The following is a 23110-nucleotide window of genomic DNA, read 5'->3' as shown; positions in this document are numbered from 1 at the left end:
CTTGATGATGTTATATTATTTGTGAACTTTCTTAATATTTACATTTATGTACCTTCAGCTTTCATTTTATGTGTCGTTGTGACCATAAGCAATGTAACCTACAAATTATTGGGAAATTTTATTCGCTTATAAACCATGAGCAATGTAAACTACACATTATTCAAAAAGATTATTCGCTTATATAGCAATCAATTTCTTCAATGCCTCAAATTTAATAATAACAGATGACATAAAATTCTTACAAATCAAAAAAGGAAAGGGAAAACAATCATCTGTTTTAATCCCTAATGATTGTAAAATAAAAAAATCTATCATCATTTAAGAAAACCCCTCCATAAGTTTGCAAAGATAACCACATTAAACTATTAGGTTGCTCAATTCTTATTATTTTAAAATTAATTCATCAAATCATTGAAATAGCTATTATAACCGCAATTCTTAAGTTATTTTCATTTCAGCTTCTCCAATCAAGAGTTAAAAAAAGCAATTAGAGGAAAATTAGTCCCTCAATTTGCAAATTATACCATTAATTTGAATGACTAATTTCAAATAACTTAAGAATTGAGTTACCTAATTATAATTTCAATGCTTTAACTTTGGTTTTCTGCAGTTTTAACTTTGGTTTCTCCGTTAAAAAAAATTTTAAGATAGTTTTGTGCAAAAACCCCAAAGTTCATAGTGGTTTTGTGAAGTTTTCCCCTAATAAAATTATGCCTGGTCATAATGCATGATATCCTCCTCAACAAATCATACTCAAACATGAAATATATATCAGGCAAATCAAATGATTGACGCCCTGTTTCATTCTCGAAGAACGAAACACGTGTCCTTAACAAATCATATCCAAACATGAATTATTCAGAGATTAATATCCGTGATATTTGAACATATTTGGAACATAGTGCGCTTGTTTGATCAAGCATAAGCATGTGATTTTCCAAGGCCTAACAAGGTTTAGAGTGAATACGATGAAGAAGGCAAAAAGTTAAAGGGAGTTGCTTCAACTATTAACAGCATTACAAAATGCATTATGTACATTATGTAAGATTGAATATTCACACAAAGTTCAAGGGGATTGATTTTGCTTTTGAGAACATGGAACAGTGTAGCTTATTGAAGCATTATTAACTGAGGACTCTGTTTTCATTTATTGAGAAAGGATGAGTAATAATTAAGCAACCACATGTAACAAAACATTGTTCTAGATTTAGAAAAGTGTGTCATTGTACGTGCACATTACCAAAGAGAAATAAATAAGCACTAAATTATATTAACTTTATGAAATATTATTTGTAGAAAATAATGGGCAAAAATAAGGCACCTTAAACTTATGCAACTTGAGGATTTAATATAGAAGGATAGAAGACTCACTTTAAGTATGGAAGAGTCATGTTATTCAACAATGATGGATTTTTATCTACAAATTCCTTTCATTCGTCCAGATCTATCTTTCCATCACCCTTCTTATCTGCCTCCATGAAAGTCTGTAAAAGAAAAGAAGCCAGTTAAGATTCTACCTCGACACGTTCAATATAGCCAGTGCGCCTTAAGTCATTCAGTCTAAATGCAACTGCAACAAAGTTTTCATTTTCTCTTGAAGTTTTAATACGAAGTTTTCGTTTTGTTTTTTTATTTTAATACGAAGGAAACCTTCGCAATGTCTCCATACCGAAGCTGGAGTTCGATCTCCAACCCTTATTATTAAGTAAAACCCAATCGTAGACGATTACATCTCTAGGCATTTTTTTCAATCCAATTTCAGCTAATACCCTTAGGTATGATTACAAAATCTAAAATTGTAATTGTCATTATCTCACAAGAGCAAGTTCTAAAAACTATCAAAGCTCGGAATTGCACACTAATTCAAATAAAAACTCCAAATTGAAACTCATATAAATCAATCAAATTCAAAACCCAATCGCAAAGTATCAGCTTTAAAATAAACCTAAAAAAAATACAAAAAACAAAAACACAGTAACCATCGACGATCGCATCAGAAACCTTATCTTCGAAACTGAGAACAACATCAAATGGGCCATCAGCAGCATTATCCTGCCAGCGCTGAGGAGCTAGCTTCACACTCATATTCCTCTTCAACATCGGCAAGATCCCATTACGCTTGTACCTAAAAACTCCACAAAAGTCCCAACTTTACAATGGTAAAACAATAAATACAAAAAAATATAGGGGGCAAAATCGGCTTTCCACTCACAATTCAGGGTTCTTGCGGAGGAGGTCATCGTACATCTTGTGATAAGGAGTTCCGAATTCATAGACATTGGGCTCTCGGTACGATGGACCGGGGAGCTTAACGTGTGCCCCAGTGCTGTAGGAGGAGACGTCGAAGCCATGGCGCTGGAGGAGGGAGTGGGCTTCCATGCTTCGATTCTGGTTCGAGGTGCAGACCATTGCGTGTTGGAGCTTTGGAGATTTATGCTTCATTTTTTATTTGATTTCGTTGGGTTTTCTTTTGTTTTCTAGGGTTTTTTGATGAATTTGGGGGAGTGAGGTTTTGAGGAGACGGGAGACTACCAGATTTTAGGGGCGATTTAATTTGGGATTTGAGTTTTTTGGGATTTGGTGGGAGATCAGAGGAAACCCTGGAGGAGAGAGAAAGATGAGAGGCCACAAGGGACTCCCGGGTTCGGCTGTCGTCGATCTACAACTTCTCTTGAAGTTTTCATTTTTCTCCGATTTCTTCTGCTTTTTTTCTTTTTCCGCCGTTAGGTTTTTTTTTGCTGGAGAGGGTGTTGAAGATTTTTGAAGGAGATGAATGAACAGAGGCGATAGATACGGTAACAGATTGTTTTAGGGCTTTTGATTTCTGTTTTGGAGTAACGTAAGAAAAATACTAAAAAAAAGGATAATTTTGTTAAATTTATGATAGATGAAGGGTATTTTGGGATAGGAAAAGTTTTTCTCATACTCCCTCTTTTAAAGGGAGAATGATTTGTTTCGCTTGAAAACCATGTAGAAGCATTTTTTTCATTTGGGCAAGACAAACAATCATACTTCCCTATAAAAGAGGGAGTTTGGGAAAAACTTTCTATGGACAAAAATACCCTTGACTCTTTAAGATATTACCGTATTATTGTATCCTATCCTAATTAATTTTAATTAATAGAAATAAGCTTCAATAATCCAATCATAGATAAAGATTTAAAATTTTGACAATCTAGATATTTGAATTTGGTACCTAATGAGTCAAAAAAGAAAAAAAAAAGAACTCTTCATCTTATCGTTTGTTTTTTATATCATATCACATCATACTCCTTTTAAAAGTACGAGTTCGGGAAAATCTTTTCTTGGTCAATATTACTCTTCACTATTTTGAATATTTCATTCATATCTTAATCTATCCTAATTATAATTATATCATATTCTAATCTTACGTGAACTCTCTATTACTCAACAATTTAAAAAAATATTAATAAAATATATAAAACAGCTTTATGGTATTAGTTTGTTAAGATAAAGAAATTATATGTAGCTAATATACTATAATAATGAAGTATTGTAAAAAAACCTAAAAAGTTTTAAAATTGCACAAAATACTCTAAAAAGTTTAAAATTATAAAAGACATCTTAACATTTTAAAACTTAAAACAACAAACATTAATCAAGAAGTTAATAGCAGTCTATGAATAATCAAAAATTTGCAGTTAACACTTGAATATCTCAAAAAATCATAGAAACACCCTCAAAAATTTAAATTACAAATAAGCACCCTGAAATTTTAAAATTTTAAAATTTTCAAACAACATAAGTGAATTCAAGGGATTACCATGATGCACCTGAAATTTTTTAACATTTTAAACTTAGAACAACAAACACAAAATTAAGAAATTAACAGCAACCTCTAAAGACTTTAAAATTTCCAATTAACACATTCAATGTCTCAAATATTATAGAAACACCCTCAAAAGTTTTAATTATAAAAAACCACCATTAAATTCTAAAATTTTAAAATTTATAAACAACAAAAGATGAATTCGAGAGATTACTTTCATGCACCTAAAAATTAAAAATTTACCAAAATTAACCTTAAAGTTACAAAAATTACAAAATACTTCTTCAAAATTTTAAAATTGCAAAAAACTCTAAAATTTTAAAGATTCTAACAAGTACACATTAAATCTAAAAATTATTACAGACCACTGATATTTGAGTTTTTTGAAAAATTTATCTACAATTTTAATAATAAAAAAAGAATGCTTAAATTTTTAGAGTTGTAGGAAATATTCTGACATTAAAAAATTACTATCGACACATGAAACATAGAAGTTACAACTGCCAAACTTAAAAGTAATTTTTTTAAAAATACTCCCAAAGTTTTAAAAATTATAAATCACACCCTTAAAGTTCAAAACCATAAGAGTTCATTATCCCTTTTTAGCATCTAAAAATAGTCTAAATTAATGCTGGTAAACAAAAGTAAGAAATGATTAAAAATATTCGGTCAAGAAATAAAATTTAAAAAAATATATGATAGCTTTAAAATTATTGTCACCATATAAGTCAGAGTAATTGCATATAATTTTACTAATAAGTTAGAGCAGCAAAAATATATTAGTAACATTTAATTGATAGATGTTTATATCCATAAAAATAATAAAAGACTATAATATAATAGCTTAGCATCGATTGATTATAATTTAGAAACATTAATCTCTGATGTTAGTAATACTTATAAGGTAAAATAATACAATGAATTACATATGGAGAAACTATCAGAATATTCAAAGATATCATTCAAAAGAATCAAGTTATTTCCATTGCAAATGATAAAGCGATAAAATGAATAAAGAAAGCACTGACTGAGTTCCATCTAAGAATAATTAACAACTTTATCTCAATCAAAGAAGAATTCTTCATGAAAGATATAAGAAAAATTAGTAAGTATTCATAAAATTTATACTTTGTCCTTCAAATACTAAAAAAATTAAATATTAATATTATAATCTAAGGCAAATTATTAATGAAAAAAATACATGTATTTAGTTCAGATCTTTGTAAAAAACGATAGGGATAGAGTAAAAGTAATGTTATTGACATAATAGAAACTCTTATTGGATGCATATCAGAAGAATTCATTGTAGATGAAAAAAGGTAGCTCATGATCTTATTTAAGCAATAAATTTGGAACACCAATAATTTTATATATATGAAATTAAAATTTATTCTCATTAAAATAGGGAAAAAATCAAAGTTTGTATATCAAAAAGTTTGTGTTGAACATCAGAAATACACTTTACTTCTTTGTGAAGTTAAACGAGAAGATCAAAGAATAACAAGCCTAGGAAAGATAACAGTGCAAAAAATACAACTCCAGCCTGATGTCACAATCGATGTAGATGATGAAGACACTATTCTAGAATTGCCAAGAAAAAAGATAAAGGGGAAGAAGGAATGATCTTAGCTCAATAAAAAAATAAAATAAAAGGAATAAAAGATAATATTTCTAAATATTTTATAGAATAGTTTAATTGTTTTGAATGAAACTAGGAATCTTTAGAAAGGGGGTTCATGAACTTTTTTAGTACTTTTATATGCTTATGTGGATGCTTTTATTATTTAAAAGTATACTCTAGAGCTAGCATTAATGTTTAGTTTATAATTTTTATGAAGTCTATTAATGATTAGGAATAAATTTTATATTCTATTTTGTATCGTTTTAGCATACTTTTAATCAATCACCGTGCCTTATTAGTTTTAAATATTCACTTTTCTTGTATAACACTGTTTCAATATTTTTCATTTTCGCAACACTATACTTTCTCAAGTAAAGTTTGGTTTTATGTTAGTCCAAATAATATAAAAATTTAAATTAGCTTCAGATTATATTTGTATTCTATCAATCAAATATCAAAATGAAAATTTAAGTTAGATATAGCCTATTTAAACAAACATCAAAGAAAATAAATAATCGCAATGATAAATTTTAGAGACAAAAGTAAGCACAAACTATTAAAGTGGAACCGATGAACAAACTTTAGTTAGGAAAAAAATCAAAAAATAGTTAATCATGATATCTAACCATGTGCACTGCACGTGTATAAAACCTAGTATAATAATAAGAAAGGGTTCAAAGCTTTTTTTTTTAAACTGATGTCATTTAGGGACTGTTTGGTTCGTTAAAAATGAGGCCCAAAACCCATTTTTCTCTCCTCACACAGTGTCAACCTTGGACATTTTATTTTCCTTCGTTTTTTTGTGCGGGTTTGGTTCGCAGAGGGAGCTAAACTGCTCCACCTCAGCCAAATCGCTTGTCATGATTTCCTCCAAAATCGAGCGGAAAACCCACGAAACCCTCCTCTTGTGTCCTTTTGTCAGATCTACAATATTTTGGGGAAATCTCTCAGTTGGCTAGGGTTACCGCTAAGTCCCGCCGTTTCTTCTCTCTTCGCGCGTCGGATCTCGAAATCAGTGTCTTGATGTTGTCTGATTTTTACTGATTTCTTCTAATTTTGGAGAAATCACTCAGTTTCCTTAGATCTCAGTTGATTTATTCAGATTTTTGCTAGATCTCATAAAAAGGCAATGCCTTTCTTAGGGGATTTCTTCAGATTGCCGCTTGATTTGGTGAAATTCGGCAATTACAGGTATCATTTCACCATTTTTAGTTTTTTGGGATTATTACTCACTTGAACAGATAATTATCATCAACTTTTGAGATCACACCAACTTGTAAAACTGGTATAACTTGATTTGGTGAAAGTTAGCAACTTTTGGTATGATTTGGCCAATTTTTTAATTTTTTTGGCTTTATTACTTTGATTGCCTCAAAACCTCACCAATTTGTAAAACTTGAGACAAATGGATGATCAAGTCTAAATCCTCACATAATCAGTTCTCTGACTGTTTCTATACATGATTAAAAATGTGATTAAATCCCCGATGCATCACCATGTAACTAGTATTTTTGTTTAGTTTTAATTTTGTATGATTTGAGGTAGTGAAATGAAAATAATAGGATTACATTTTTGTTTGGTGTTGTTTTCTATTGTTTTCCTTTAATTATGAGTTTGTGAAAGATATTTGAACTGTTTGGTGTTGATTATTGGTAAATTGACAAATTCTTTATTTCCAATTTGATTATATATGTATGATATTATTCCATGAAAGCCATAAATCATGATTGGTTGTGATGACTAGTTACTACATATTAATAACACATGGATGCTTGCTATGAGATTTGATTATTAAGACTTTACTGTTTATATCTATTTGTCGTGCTTGCTAGCCATATAAATTATTTTAATTTGATATTTGTATCATAGATGGATGTTGATGGGGATTGTATGGATGAACAATGTGTTGTTAATATGGTTCAAGGGGCTGCATTATTTATTTTTATTATAATATTTACGTTCATAAGGAGAATGCAAGCTAGATGTACTTCAATTCGTAGTGATCAAAGTGAGGGAAAATAAGACAAAGAGAATACTAGAATTGAACACATAGAGCGTATTTATAATGGTTTTAGTGATAGTTGTGTAAACTACATTAAAAGAACAATATGAATATGGGTTCATGTAGTGGTACTTTGTGATTCTCACTTCTAACAGACTTGTTAAATCTACTTACTTTTGGTGCAAGACAAGTCTTGCTTAATTTAGGGAAGTTTCATTTATTTTGTCAAATATGTTGATGTTATTTTATGTGTATGTAGAACACTATGATGATGGAACGTATTATTGTAATAAGTAGTAATTATTTGTATGATTTTGATTTTAGTTGCGCTTCCACTTTGAGCTTATGGTTTCATGTGCATATTTATCAACTTTATGTGAATATTGTAGAGTACTAATTTTACATTGGAATTGTGTTTGCAGGAACTTTATAAGTCACAATATACATGACAACTAAAAAAAATTGTATGTAAGCAACCTATAATGTATTTACATTATATTGGATGAGTACTACTGTGAGTTATTAATGAAAATATTGTCATATCATGAGTTTTAGTTGGTGACTTTTTTACTTTATGATGATTGTTAAATATTCTAAGATTATCAACCTGTAATATTTATTAATATTGTACTGGATGGCTAACAATGATGATATTGACTAAGTTTTGAGCCCTCAGCCATAAAGTTCATTAAACATGTGGCTGGTGTATTTTATGTGATATCAACAAATACTTTGACATGATTTTGTAGTCATAAAGTTCATTCAAATTAAAACATGCATAAAATAACATAGTAGTACACTATAATGGCAAAGTAGTATATGTCATTGCTTTTATTTTAGCGATTATAAATAGATTTTTAGTCCATGATGCTCTCCAATACAATCCTTACTCAGATTGGCAACTGTTTCATTGTAACCAACTTCATGGGCGTGTGTTAGGAGTTGTTCTATATCATGTTGGGTATATCTTTGCAGTAAGGACACTTTCAATTTACGTTTGGGTCTATAAGTTTTACAGCATTATCTCTTAGCATAATTTTTGCTTATTCCATAATATCCTACAGACCATCTTGCTCTCGATCTGCATTCGTATAGGCAATCCGTTCTTCAAAAGTTTGTTTAGCTTTAGTAATCCTTCCATGCTGATAAAAAACATAGTAAATTGACATTAAAATAAACAAATCTATTTTTTATCATAAATTTTTTAAATATTCTTATCTTTGATGATGGTGCAGATGAAGATTCACCAATATCCTTATTTTTCTTACTCATATTTTTTCTTGGTTAGCATTTGATAAGCAAATAATGAGTTTAATAGATGTATATGAAGTGGTATATTTACTTAGTTGTTGGATGTTGAATTTGACAATATTTATTTGGATTAGTAAATTTTCTGTTGGTTTTGCCCATGGTTTTGAAGCGCGCATGGTTTTGAAACCTAACTGATTTTGTTTCTTGTAGTACAGTCTCAAGTATCTACATATAAGATATTTTCAAGTTTGATGCGATTTTCCATGTTATATAGATATTTATGACTAATAAGGTTGTTATAGGTTTTTACAGGTCTCATAAGATATTTTTACTAATTCAGGTGCATATTTTATAAATTTATGAACAATCATGTTATTACAGATTTCGTGTGATTTTTTCATGTCAAACAGGTTTCATGTGATTTTTTCATGTCAAACATGTATTTTTCATGTCAAACTAGGTACGTAGTTCATAACAGTTAAGATAATCATGTTGTTACATGTTTTGTCTGATTTTTTATGTCAATCAGGTATTTATGATGAATTCAGTTATTTACTGGTTTTACATGTTATATTTACACTTTTATTTTGGTAAGATTACCTCTCATAACGATCACAAATAAATTTGTTTTTAATAAGCGGTAAACTTACCATGGTGATACCTACACACTTCAATACTAACCAAATACAAGAAAAATGAAAAATCTATAATCACTAAAAGTTTTCCCTTTTTTGATAACAATCAAATACAAGAAAAGTGTATACATTGGTTTCTCCATCATGTTTATGTGTGAAACAAACCTAAATAATCTATTTTTTGGAAAAGTTTGAAAACTCGATCAAAACTTAGATTTCTTTACATGGAATTGTGTTTCCCAATTCATGGGAAATGAACTAAATAGCCCCTTATTGGAAGCCTCAGGCCCCTTTTCTGAGGTTTCCATGTAAACCAAATAGCCCTTAATATTCAAGGGTTTAAAGAGCACAAATTCTAATTGAAAATACTACATTTCAAGCAGGATGTTTTGAGCCTTAAATGCCATAGAGAATTGGGGGAGCAATTTTGCATTTCACTTTCTCAGACTATCATGACATTTCTTAAAAAGTTACACACAAACTTATTTTTGTGTTCAGAATACATAATAACAGGCATTATGGCTGTGCTAACTCGCATGTGTTATTTTGCTATAGTTTTTCTTCTAAAAATTAAATTGTACTGAATTTTTTTTTGAACTGTTACTCCTTCAAAAGTAGATAAATTGAGCCGAATTTTTTTCTTATAAAAAAATATAAATCAATGATGTGGATAAATTTTATATTAAAATTTCAAATTCAAATTAGATGGCTTAATCACCAATCCCTCCTTTATAATATCCCTCCTTTTTTTCATAATATTAGAAAAAAAGACTATACATGTAAGGTTAATAGTAAATCACAAATAGGGAGCGGATACATGACAGTTTTTTTAGATGGAGGGTTAATAGTAAATTATAAAGTTCTTTTTACATATAGAGAGGGAGTATAAGTCATTTCTTTTTCTATCTCTATTACCCTTTTATGTAGATCAATTTGTTCTCCTGCACACAGATTAATAGATCTAAAATTTATTTATTTATGATGTATTTCACTTGATTCTCCTATCCATTTAGGATTTTAGTTCCCGTCTTAATTTGACTATCATGATATGTTGTAAAAGTAGTAACCACAATTTATCCTTCAATATATAAATGATCTTCACATGTAACCACTAATATTTATCCTCTCTATAAAAATTGAAATATGAATAAATTTCATTAAAACCCTAATAACTTTGGGCGTTTGACTCTAAACTCTTAATACCTTTGAAACTCTCACTAAACCTCAAACCTCAAAACTTTTGGTAAAAAGCTTCCAAATTAACATTGTTAGTTAATGCAAGATCAAATGATCAAAATACTGCCAATGAACTTTTAAAGATCCCCTAATAGTTTTGTCAGTTAATCCCCAATAACTTTCATACAGATCCCCTAATAGTGGTTGTTTATTATTTTCAGGGTTCTGTATGCAATTTAGATTTTTTGGAGGTTGTTTCTATTTTTTGTTATTTTAGATTGTTCGTAATCTTTTAATTTTGTCGGGAGCTATTTGTAATATTCAAGTCTTCGGGTAGTTCTTTGTATTTTTTTGAATTTTTAGGGCCTTCTTGTAATTTTTATAATTTTTGAAAGCTTTTTTGCAATTTTAAAAATTTTAGAGGGTTATTTATAGTTTTTGTACTTCAAAGGGATATCTTTATAGTTTTTAGAGTTTTTACAGGATTGACTATAATTTTTATAATTTAATGGGGGTGGTATGCAATTTTTAGATTTTTAAGGGTTCTTTGAATTTTTTGTACTTTAAAGTGATACCTTTATAGGTTTTAGAGTTTTCACGTGATTGTCTATAATCTTTAGAATTTTATGGGCGTGGTTTCTAATATTTAGATTTTTAGGGGTTGCTTGTAGTTTCATATTTTTAGAGGGCTATTTGTAACTTTTTATTGTTCTGGAGTTGTTTGTAATTTTATGGGTTAATATGCAGATACGAATGAGTTGAGGGGTATATATTGACATTGAGAGATAATGTTTTCCAATGTAAAATTATCAGATAGTACTTTTATGGGACAAAATGCAAAAACTCAAAAAATATGTTGGTTGTTCTGTAATTCTAAAACTTATCAAGGTTTTAAAAAATTTTACAGGCTTAGTGTCAAACAATTAATCTTGGAGGTTCAATGAAACTTATTTTTTAAAAGTAATTAAGGAGAGTCGTGTAGCAATTTTTTTGAAATATAAAGCTAATTATAAGCCACTAACCCCTCCCTTATTTATAAAAGAGAATATAATTAAAAATGTAATTAATAGAATCTTTAACTATGGATAAATATGATTTGATTAGGATTACCAGATATTTAAATATAATAGAACTTTCTAATTCTAGCTAAATTTAATTTGATGATGATTTTAATTGTGGATAGAAAATAAACACAATCGTATCAGAATTCTAATTTAATATCAAAATAACATGCGACAGGCGACACTATTTTGTGCACTTAGATGTCATTGTCTTATGATTTTAGGAGTACCACCAATTTCTTGTTATATATAATATAAAAATTAATAAAAGAGGGATACCAAAACTATAATTTGTATTATTGCTCACCAAACCTTATGGATTTGTTCTTTAAACCTTTGATTAGCACGGACTAGTACGGTTAGTTATCTTGAAAAAAAGGATCACTCGTAAAAGGACCAGTAGCCTATATTTGAGGCCGGAATCGAGAAAAATGCCAGATCCATGTTCTTCTTTGAGCAACCAAACGATTTAGTGAAATGATAAATAATTACCACTTGACATTAATTGATTATGAGCATTTGGATACGTTTTAATTTAATGGCTTCATAATATACACATTAAGTAGGTGGCAAGAATTTAGGATGCCTTTTTCTTTTTTTGTCCCCTTTTTTTTGTCAGAAAAGTTGTTTTAATTATCCAAACAATTTCAAAGCATCAACAGCCAATATAGCTAAAGCGAACATTCCTCCTTTCTATCCTTAATTAAATGGAGCTTTTTACCAAAAAAAAAAAAAAAAATCTAGAGGATCTTTGAACCAGACTTGAAAGCTTTCGAGGTCTAGGGTGCATGTTAGGAGTTGAGTATTAACGATCGATATAATTTGCAAAATCCTTTGGCGTAACCGAGCTTGCATTTTGAAAATCCAAATGTTATGCTTAATTAGTGCTAAGCCCAACCATTCACTTCCATTCATATTCATAATGTGTGAAACTTCTATGATAAAACCCTTGTTTTGCCTCGATTAGGGTTTACTCCGTTTGTGTGTCCATGCTAACTAATTAAGAATTGATTATGCCTCCTAAACCCTAATGGGGTGATGATTACAATCTCTAAAGATGGAAACACTTTTGAAGTACACAATGATCATGTTCCCTTAAAGTGAAAATGGTGGCCGCCTAAGGCCAACACTTGCTTGCATCGCACTTAATTTAGAGTTGGATTAAGGTTAAATTAAGCTAAAGAGGGGAATAAAGAAGATCGTAATAAGATTAAACTAATCAAAGGAGAACAACGGTGGGTAAACCAAAAGCTTAAGTTAGCAGATTTGGTGTCATATATTGAGGTTTTAAATTTATATTGCATATGTTTTACATGAAAATATTCTTTTTTGGGGGGACTATAATTAGTTAAATTTATCTTCTTAATGTTATGTAAGTTACCTCATGTGATGAGTTTGTGATTAGATCGTTCACTTCTTTGGACATATACAGAATAGTAGGCTTTAAAGAAAAATTTATTAATGCATGTAGAAGAAAGAATCTGGATTCTTTCCACTAAAGGTCTGTTTGGTACATTTCTGAAAAAAAAAAAGAAAACATAAAACTAGTTTGAAAATTATATCTGGATATTTCAGAGGGTTTCCCACATTTAACTTATTTGGTTTATTTCACATTAAAATCATAGGCTGGAAAATAAGGACTTACATTTCTTGGGTTTGTTTCAACATCCAAAAATCATACTCCCTTTAAAAACACGAGTTTCAGAAAATCTTTTGGTAGACAAAAATACCCTTAACCCTTCTTTAAATATTAAAATATTTAAATATTATATACTATCTAAAAGTTTAAACTAATATATCTATCCTTAATACGTGATATTATATAATTAAGATATTATACTTTTTTAAGTTTGAAATATTATACAGTACTATCTAAAAGTTTAAACTAATATATCTATCCTTAATACGTGATATTGTATCTATCCTTTAATACGTGCATTCACAATCTATTCTTAATACGTGATATTCGAAATACCATGAGTTTTCTAATTAAATACTCAGTGTCATGACATTAAATAATACCATTTACTTCCAGCTGTCGTTTCAATAGTGCTTTGAGCAATATTAAATTCATTGACATGACATTTCTCACCTATTTCAGACCCAAAAGCTCTGAAATTGGTTTTTTCTTGACGTGACACCCTATTTCAGCCCCCTTTTTCTTTAAATCACCCAGCAAAGCAAATGCTGGAATTGGAAATGTCTTAAAACCAAAATCCTATGTGGCTAAGGGGTCAGATTTCAAATCGCACATTTCTCTCTTTATTTGCGCAAACAAACAACCCCTAAAATAAAATAGTGGATTGATCATTACTTTTTTATACTAATCATTGAAGTGAAACACAAATCATATCCATCAATTAAGCAATCAAAGATTCTGATAAAGTAGAGGTACTCCACTATTTTTCATTTTTACTTTTATTTTTATTATTTTTTGTTGTTGTGGAGGATCTGAAAAAACATGTCACGAAATTTGCTTCACTATTCACATGTTTTTGGTTTAAATAAGAAAGCTTCCATGATGTAGAACTTAATTATTTTAATATATGTATTATTGAGTTAAGAAAAAAAAAATCTCTGGTATCCGAACTCCCACGTAGCCAAATGTCCAAATACAACCGATCGATCACTAGAAAACTAAATATTAAGTGGCTACGTTGGATGATATGTCCTTGAAGAACAAATCTTGGAGAATATATAAAAAAAGGTTGATATATCGATCTGGATAACAACTTAACACCTTCTACTATACTCGATATCACTGATTAAGATTATCATCTCCAAATTAACCCATTAATATAATAATAATTCAGTCAAAAATGTTAAAGATAAACATATATAATTAAGCTCCTAAGCCATAACTGGCCACGTGGAGAAACATGATTCCGATCGAAGCCCCACTGTAGGAGCAACTGAACGTGATAAAGAGATGCTCTACTCCTTTAATTAATTAATAATTAAGATAATGTGTTAGGCTCAAGCTGGTCTGTCTGTCATCGATCATAACATAAAAAAACATTTATTTAATTTGTCACATAATGCAACCCCCATGTGTGCGTGTTTCAATATACATAGAGACATAAATAAGTATGTTTGGTATCAAGCACAAGTTTTTGTGCTTAGTAGTGAAGTGACATATTCCCCTATGTTTGGTATCAAGCACAAGTTTTGTGCTTAGTAGTGAAGTGACATATTCCCCCTCATTCACTGAAATCGGGATCCACATTCTCATGGGTTGATGAGTGGTTGGGAATTGAAATGAGTGGATGAGAATAAGACACCTTACTACCAAACGTACCAAGTATACCTATTTTTCTCATATATATATATATACATGTACATATGTGACCTAGTGTCCTTAATTCATCTCTCAAAGTCCCCCCCCTTCAAATTCAAAGACCAGCAGGAGGTAATTAAATATGGGCAACAGCCTGAGGTGTTGCCTGGCTTGCGTTCTTCCCTGTGGGGCTCTTGACTTGATCCGGATCGTCCACATTAACGGGTACGTGGAGGAGTACGGCCAGCCCGTTACGGCGAAGGAGGTACTGGAGGCGAATCCGAACCACGTCATAAGCAGGCCGTGCTCTCAGGGCGGGACGCGCCGGATCATGATCGTGTCGCCGGATTCGGAGCTGAAGCGGGGGAAGTATTTACTTTCTCATCCCCCGCTTCTGTTCCCGGGCCGGAGATGAGAGGCGAAGCAGCGGAATTGATGCGCTCCGGCACGGCTGTCCGAGTCGCGGACGTACGGTCGTCGTGGAAGAACGTGAGGAGAGGAGGCTCGGCGGCGCGGAGGAAGAAGGGGAGAGGAGGTGTATCATCGCGGAAGAGCAGTAGTCACGTCGAATATGAAGCCTCAACCTGCGAGAGTATTTTTCGAAGATTAATTATTAATTAGAAGGACGCGAAAGATTTTAATTTTAATTCTATTAATTTGATGTGTGGTTCTTCTTGATTTTCTCTTTTTTGTGGATAACAAATGTAAATTTCCCTTTTTTTTTAAATTACCAAGAAATGAGTTGGCGAGTGAAAGTTGAGAAATTCTCGTACAGCAATGAGAGATTGCGTTGGGTGTGAGCATCGTGATTGTGAGATGATTAATTAAGAACAACATGAAGAGAAGTGTTGTACTTCCACACTTCAACCATGATCAAGTTGCAAATATGTAGGTTATTGGAAATTTGAGCTGATATTTTTCCGTTTTGGGAACTTGTCTTGAAATACTACTATTCGCCAGTTCTAACAATTGAGACTTCATTACAAATTTTGCTTGGGAAAGAACTTCTATCTATTTTTTTTTAAAAAAAATTCTCTTTTTTTCCCCTTGTTTTCTAAAGGGTGTCCATGGACACTAGAGAATGAGAGAGATATATAGAGAGAGCAAATGAGAGAAATTAGCGCAAATCAGGGAGAGACCTACTTGCTATTAATTTCTGTGTCTCTCATCTTGTAAGGAGCGTCCATGAGAACCGGTTAGAAAAATCGTTTAATAGATGTGATGAATATCAATTTTATAATGTTATTCTTATCTTCCTCAGCTCTCTTTTTTTAGCTTGAAATAGACATTCTAGCATAAACTTGTGATGTCTTTCCTCACAAGCAAAAATTTAACTATGATATGATATCTAATTTGTTCATCTATGTCATCTATCTTCTCCTAGGCCAAATTTGGCATCGGTGACTACAAGAGAAATGACTGTAAATAACCTAAATCATTTTTATTCTCTAGGTTGCATTGGCTTATCATATCACTAATATTGCTTTATTAATTTTCTAAAAATATTTATCTAGTCCAAGGAGGAAACTAAAAATCACACAATTAACCACCATTATCAAGAAATCATACCATTCACTTTCAGAGTTTAATTAGATCAGACGCACAATTGATTAAATTATTAAAAAATTCAAACTTCTTATAAACGGAAAGAATCTCTTAAACTTGGAAGCAAGAATATTAAATAATAATAATAATAGTAAGAGCTCGCCAAACTGCTTCAAAGTGCAGCTAATTCCCTGTTAAATTTAGACAATTGATTGCTTAAGTAAATAATTGGATCAAGTCACCAGAGAGAAAAATTGATAAAATTGTTGAGAAGTATTTTTTTTAATCATGGTACCAAAGGAGTATCAGAGCTTAAGAATGAAGAGTACAGCTATTAGGTACGCTGTGATTGCAGGAAATAAATAGCGTTGAAATGAACATTGTCCCCTCATATTATTCGATTACGACTAAGGTCCGACCCACGGTGGGTGATTTGGACAATTGGAAGGTTTTAATATGATACCAGCTAGCGGTCGTGAGTTCGATCCTGAATGAGTTATCAAAAAAAGAAAAAAAAGGACTAAGGTCTTGTTTGGTAAAATCTAGAACAATTTTGTTCTATTTTGTCCTAGGCCATAAAGCACCCCTAAAACCGGGTCTATTTTGATCCACCAAGTGGTTCAAAACAGAACAAGTTTGACTCAAAATTAACCCAAATCAGTCTTAGTCGTCAGTTTGAGTAGTTCTCCAAATTGACCCTAATATAATCAGGACTATTTTCTAACTCACTAACCAATTGACACTATTTAGATGGTTATAAACTTATAGTTCATCTCTAATATAATAAGATTGTATTATTCATGAATTACATTTTCCCTATACTTTTCAAAAAATAAATCATAATCTTGAACTAAAAGATGATCTCTATCACCTATCTATCCATAATGAAAAATTATGACTGAAGTAACTTTATATGGGAAAAAATACCCTAAAGAGAGGGTCTTCTTAGAAAATTATGTAGGAGAGCAAGAAAATCATGAACATATATCTCACTATCAATTTTAAATCAGTACAATTAATATATATTTTCAATTATAGATATAATAAGAATAGCAATGGAATCAAAATATTTAGACTAGTGAGAACTGAACTACTGTAAGAGATTTTTTTTTCTTTTGAGAGAAGACAATAAGTACGAACACACCCTCTGCTATTCAGTGGATAAGGACTAGTATAACTGTGCATGATGCATGCATCACATGGAGTATATATAGGATGAGTGTTGTAGTCGAATTTTCAAAGAAAACCGATAGATATGATTTTGATTATACTTCCATCTTTTCTTTAATGGATTTTTTTCAAATTTAAGGTCATTTATGTGATTTATTTTCAACTGTCAGGACATTTCTTTTGATTTTGTCAAGTCCAAGGGCAATTTTCGTTGATTTTTTAAAATGTGAGAGCATTTAAATTATTTTTAAGATGTAATGACATTTTCAGAATTCTAAAAATGTGGCTTACAATGATCAAAATGGAGCTTTTCCTAATATATAGTATAGATTTAATGAAACAGCCCAAAAAGTCATCAAAATAACATATTACTATAAGGGCCATACAACTATTGGACTATATAAGACATAAAAATGTAGGTTTCTTCCATGAGAATTTGAAATGAGAAAGTATGATTTTGCAAGAACCCTACAATTTTTATTTCTTATTTTCCTATATTTTTTTATTAATGATTATGATTTAAATTTCTTATTTTCCTATATTTTTTTATTAATGATTATGATTTTATTAATGAGAAAGTAGGTTTCTTATTTTTATTTCTTATTTAAAATGGAGCTTTTCCTATATTACTATAAGGACCATACAACTATTGGGCCATACAATGTTTATGATTTGAAAATTTTCCTATATTTTTTTATTAATGCAATCATTAACTTCAAATAAGCATTCAAACGCCAGTTTGTCACATTCTGTTCCTTCCTATATGGCATGAATTGGGAATAAAAATCTTATCAGTCTTATGGGTGTGAGATGGTTTGCACCATAAATAGAATAGTTAAAATTCATAAACTATAATCACCCCTATAAGCATGAGATAGATTCAACCATCTATTATTATTATTTAACAAAAGCTAGACTCTTGTCCATATTTTCAGTTTTATCCCTATATGTAAGTCACGATTTCAAGAAATTCAAGCAATTTTCTCAATACCTATCTAAATGGTTAAAACTCCTCAAATAGATAAAATTTAAAAAATATATATACAAAAAAGAAACTAACTCCATGTTGATAGTGTCAACTAAACTCCAAACCTTCCACTTTCTTCTCCATTTTCCTCATCTAAAAAAAAATGATTAAAAAAAAAGAAAGAAAAAGGAAAAGGATTAGTCCCTTCCCTTCCCCAACATTCCACCCACAAAAGATAAGAAAGGAGGTATTCAACCTCAAATGCGCACGCATCACATGTACTCTATGAACTTTGGCATGGTTTGTGGGGATATATATTGTGATGATTTAGATTGTATCCTACAAAGTTTTAAAGTACTATATTTGTAAATATATGTTTCTATCCTTCACCAGTATGTTCGCATATAATTTTACAATGAATATTGTTCATGCACGCATCACGCCGAAAATACTAGTAATATAGAATAGATAGAATTTATAAACTAATTTTATCTGTTCTAGAATTTTATAGATCACCCAATTGCGACTGTTCTTAGGGCCTGTTTGGTTATTTCCTAAAACCCAAAAAATAGAAATAAAAACCAAGAAATCTCAAAAAGTACAATTTTACATATTTCCATCCCTAAAACTCACCCACAACATCTAATAAAATATTATTTTTATCCAACAACTCATCCACCACATCTAATAAAATATTATTTTCATCCAACAACTCATCCATCACATCCACCACATCTAATAAAATATTATTTCCATCCACAACATCACTCAACACATCCACCACATCTAATAAAATATTATTTCCATCCACAACATCACTCAACTCATTTCATCTCATATTTAAAAATCACTCACATCATCGAATAAGATTGTGACAACTCATCTCATCTCATTAACATTTCATTTTTTTGTTTTCCTCCCTAAAAGCTAGGAAAACAGTTTCCTTAAGTGTGGGTTACATTATCCAATAATATAATGACAACTCATCTTATCTCATCTATTTTTTTATTTTTAAGAAATAACTAAACAAAAAAAAACAACCTATTATAAGAAATATGTTTCTTATAATTCATTTCCTTATTTTTTCCGCTAACCAAACAACATCAAAACAAGTTTTCAAGAAATATGTTTCTTATAATTCATTTCCTTATTTTTTCCGCTAACCAAACAACATCAAAACAAGTTTTCTTAAAAAATCACTCACATCATCCTATAATAAGGTGACAACTCATCTCATCTCATCTCCATTTCTTTGTTTTTCTTCTTTTTTTTAGCCAACCAAACAATCCCAAAACCTATTTTTCTTAGAAATAGGTTTCCTTTTCTTTGATTTCCCTCTATTTTTAGGCAAACAAACGGCCCCTTAATAGAATTTGTACTAAATAAATTATGTAGAAGATCTCCCATTGGATCTTTTTTCCAAGAAACCAGAGTTGAGGTTTACCTCCGTACAATACACAGTACATAGTAGTAAACGTACACCTTGTTGCGAGTTGCAACTCCCCCTTGTCAACTGCAATTAATAACGCTAATCACTATTTAGGAATATTTGCACGTATGTTCAGAGTTACTTCAAAAAAGAGAAAAATATTAAAAAAAAATCACAAGAAGACTGACACATTCAAATTAACACGCAACTCAATCTATTCACTTTCTCATGGGAAGGGAATTAAAAAATAAGCAAATCTAATGAACTTGTGAACGCAAAACATCTAAATATATTTAATATTTCTATTTATATATTTCATGGACTATTAACCAATTAAAAAAAACCATGAAGATAAGTGACACCGAAACTATCTTCTGTGGCATCATTTTTTTGTTGTTGACAGGGTCCCACATGTATGAGTGGGCTTATATGTCATTAAGAGTGGTTGCATTGAGTATAAAATTGGATGATTAATTTTTGATTTATTTATTAATCCCCATCATATTATTAGTTATTGAGCCATGCTGTAGTGAGCTGTAGAGGTTGTTGGTTCTGTGTTATACGGCCCTACTTTTGTCTCTGGAGATAATTGGACAAGGAAGGTGGCTAATGGGTATGCATTTCATTATATTAGATCTATAGATCATACTAGGTTAAAAAAAAGAGAAAATAAAGAAATAAATAGTTTTTGATAAAGGGAAAGCGTGTAATAGAGAAAGGGGACAAAAAATCCAAGTTATTTTAATGCTATATAAACATATAAATATATAATCACCCTGATGTATAAAAATTTCACTTTCTTTTAAATCAATTGAATGCTTTCCAAACAAATTAGCCAATTTATTCTAATCTTTGATCTTTTCAACCAAATAAGTGATTTATATCTTATGGTTCAATGATTTCTCAAGGAAATTTCCTTGGATTTTTGAAAACTTGATTTTGCATTCCCTATGGAAATCCCTTGGGGGTGTTTTCACAGGTTCATATTCTCTACATTCTTGATTGTAGAGATTTCCTACAATCAGTTGTGTGGATCAGTTGTATTGGTTTATTTAATGGTCCCACAATTAAAAGTTTTTTAATCTATATATTTTTCTAATTTATGTAAAACATATCATTCATGGTGTCCACTGAATGAGGAAATGTGATTCGTGAATTGTAAAGATTCTCTACAACCAAGTATGTAAAAGATCTCTACCCTATTTTCACTTATTATTTTAATAGTATTTTTCGGTTTTTGGAAATTTTGGCCTTTACAACATGTTTAAAATAGCAAATGCTTACATAAACATACATAATCCTAGCTATATAAAGACAACAAATAACAAAAACCTTCAAAAACAATATCCAAGCAAAACAAGCATCGAATACATTATAATACACCGATTCAACTATGTATCCTACTGTTTGGGGAGAAAGTCGATTTCATTGATGAGTTCATTTACAACTTCAAACGTTTACAACAAACTCAAAAAAATAGTCTTTTTATAAGACTTTCAACAAAAATTACAACTTTCTTTTGAACAAACGCAACAGACTCTTATTCTCCGCTGCTTACGTGAGATCTTAGCCTGTGACGGGGATGTTGATATCCGTGGACCACCAAACGATCAGATCGATCCAGAGCTTCGTTGATTCGCGAAGGAATCAAGAAACCGAAGCAATTATCTCGGCAACAGCGAGATAACCACTCTTCTCGAGATCACCGCAACGGGGCAATTTCAAGGAAAAGAACCGGGAACTGTAGATCCGACGAACTCTTCTTTTTTATGCTGAAGAACTCGATCTGATCTCCTCCTCTCTTCTGAAATTCGTGATCCTTCAGTCTTCAATTCAGCAAGGCTTCGCCAACGCTCGAGAATTTCAGATCTGTGCAAATGAAGGCCCTAGGGCTGTATTTATAGGTTTCAGGAGCCATGTTTTCGGATAAGAACGAATGATTTGCTCTTATCCTCAGTTGTAACCACTTTATCACGTTCTTGGATGACATTAGATCAGTTGAAACAAATCCAAGTGGTTAACGATCGAAAAACAGGTCAAAAAACAACAAAATAGATTTTCAGGGTCTAAGACACCCGCGGTGTCTCGGCCAAGCCGAGACACCTTGGGTGTCTAGGCCTCGGCCAAGACACTTGCGGTGTCTTAGGTTTGGCTCTGGGCTTTGTTTCGTGCGTCCCGTCCGTTTTCGTCGTATTTTCGTCGTCCGAACTCGGAATCGCGCGATTCAATATGCGTTGGAAAGCTGACGAGAAGATCTACAAGATTCCATGGTTGAATCATACATGGAGTAGACGGAACAAGAGGAGTGATTCGTGTTTCGTAAGCGACGCGTAGCTTCCGATCAGTTCGTGTTTTCGTTATTCTGAAGTTCCGTTGCTTCACACGGTTCGTCGACTCACTTCATACGCTTGTTAATGTTAAATAAGCTTCTGTGACTCAGATAGTGACATTCATCGTTTTCTCTCTGTCTCGAACCGCGTGCGAGAACCTATAGACATTTTTAGACGCCTACACCTACATTTCTATTAAAAAAAATGCATCCTACATGAGTCCAACTATGCATATCCAATTAGATAGATTTGTATCCAAACACAAATTCTGCATATAAAACAAATTATAGTCGTCCAAAAGTACACCTCTCATCTATTTCAGCTCCTCGAATCTCTTACTCTCATTGTGATCTCATGCATGCATCGACATCATGTGTGCTATCGTGTAACCTATAACCAAAAGATGGCCGAGATAAATGTAATTTAGTCATGAAATTAAATAGTGAAACCAACGGATATAAATTTCACATCATAATGTAAGTGACTAAAATAATAACTATTATAATCACTTGTGACAGTTATTTGTTTCATCAGGACAAATAACGCATGCGGTTATATATAGGTCTCGATAGAAGTATACAGTTTATACATATTTGAGTGTATATCGGAAGACTGAAAACCTTAGTACCCCAGAGATACCTGCAACTACAACTACAGATGTAATGCACTTAAAATTGAACCAAACTGCTTCTAGGGTGGTTTTGCGCAAAACCCCCAAAACTTCAAGGGGCCAATGTGCAAATTACCCAATTGTTTACCTCCGCCGGCCACCTTGTCCACAATCCAAGTTGGAGTCCCCGCCATAAAACATACAAAAAAAAAAAAAAACATTCCTTAGACTAACAATTATCTCACA

General features: G+C 31.2%; 1 protein-coding gene across 1 annotated transcript; it reads right to left on the bottom strand.

Moving 5' to 3' along the window:
* LOC109821896 (RNA polymerase II subunit A C-terminal domain phosphatase SSU72-like) lies at positions 1431-23058 on the bottom strand. The gene is made up of 5 exons (XM_020388052.1): positions 23013-23058; positions 22883-22893; positions 2213-2421; positions 1972-2125; positions 1431-1484 (listed from the first exon to the last, which is right to left on the bottom strand). The coding sequence occupies exons 1-5, from the start codon at positions 23056-23058 to the stop codon at positions 1431-1433; spliced, it is 474 nt and encodes a 157-aa protein (XP_020243641.1).

The sequence above is a fragment of the Asparagus officinalis genome, chromosome 8, assembly GCF_001876935.1.
Source record: "Asparagus officinalis chromosome 8, Aspof.V1, whole genome shotgun sequence".
Taxonomy (NCBI): domain Eukaryota; kingdom Viridiplantae; phylum Streptophyta; class Magnoliopsida; order Asparagales; family Asparagaceae; genus Asparagus; species Asparagus officinalis.
The sequence above is the reverse complement of the archived record's forward strand: the minus strand, read 5'-3'. Positions and strand labels throughout refer to the sequence as shown.

Bases quoted from the DNA above. Each gene is read 5' to 3' on its own strand.
- LOC109821896 (XM_020388052.1), bottom strand. From the start codon at position 23,058: ATGGCGGGGACTCCAACTTGGATTGTGGACAAGGTGGCCGGCGGAG. The intron at 2,126-2,212 runs GTGAGTGGAAAG...TGGAGTTTTTAG, and splicing joins CTCCGCAAGAACCCTGAATT to GTACAAGCGTAATGGGATCT. The intron at 1,485-1,971 runs GTTTTTGTTTTT...TTTCTTTTACAG, and splicing joins CGATCGTCGATGGTTACTGT to ACTTTCATGGAGGCAGATAA.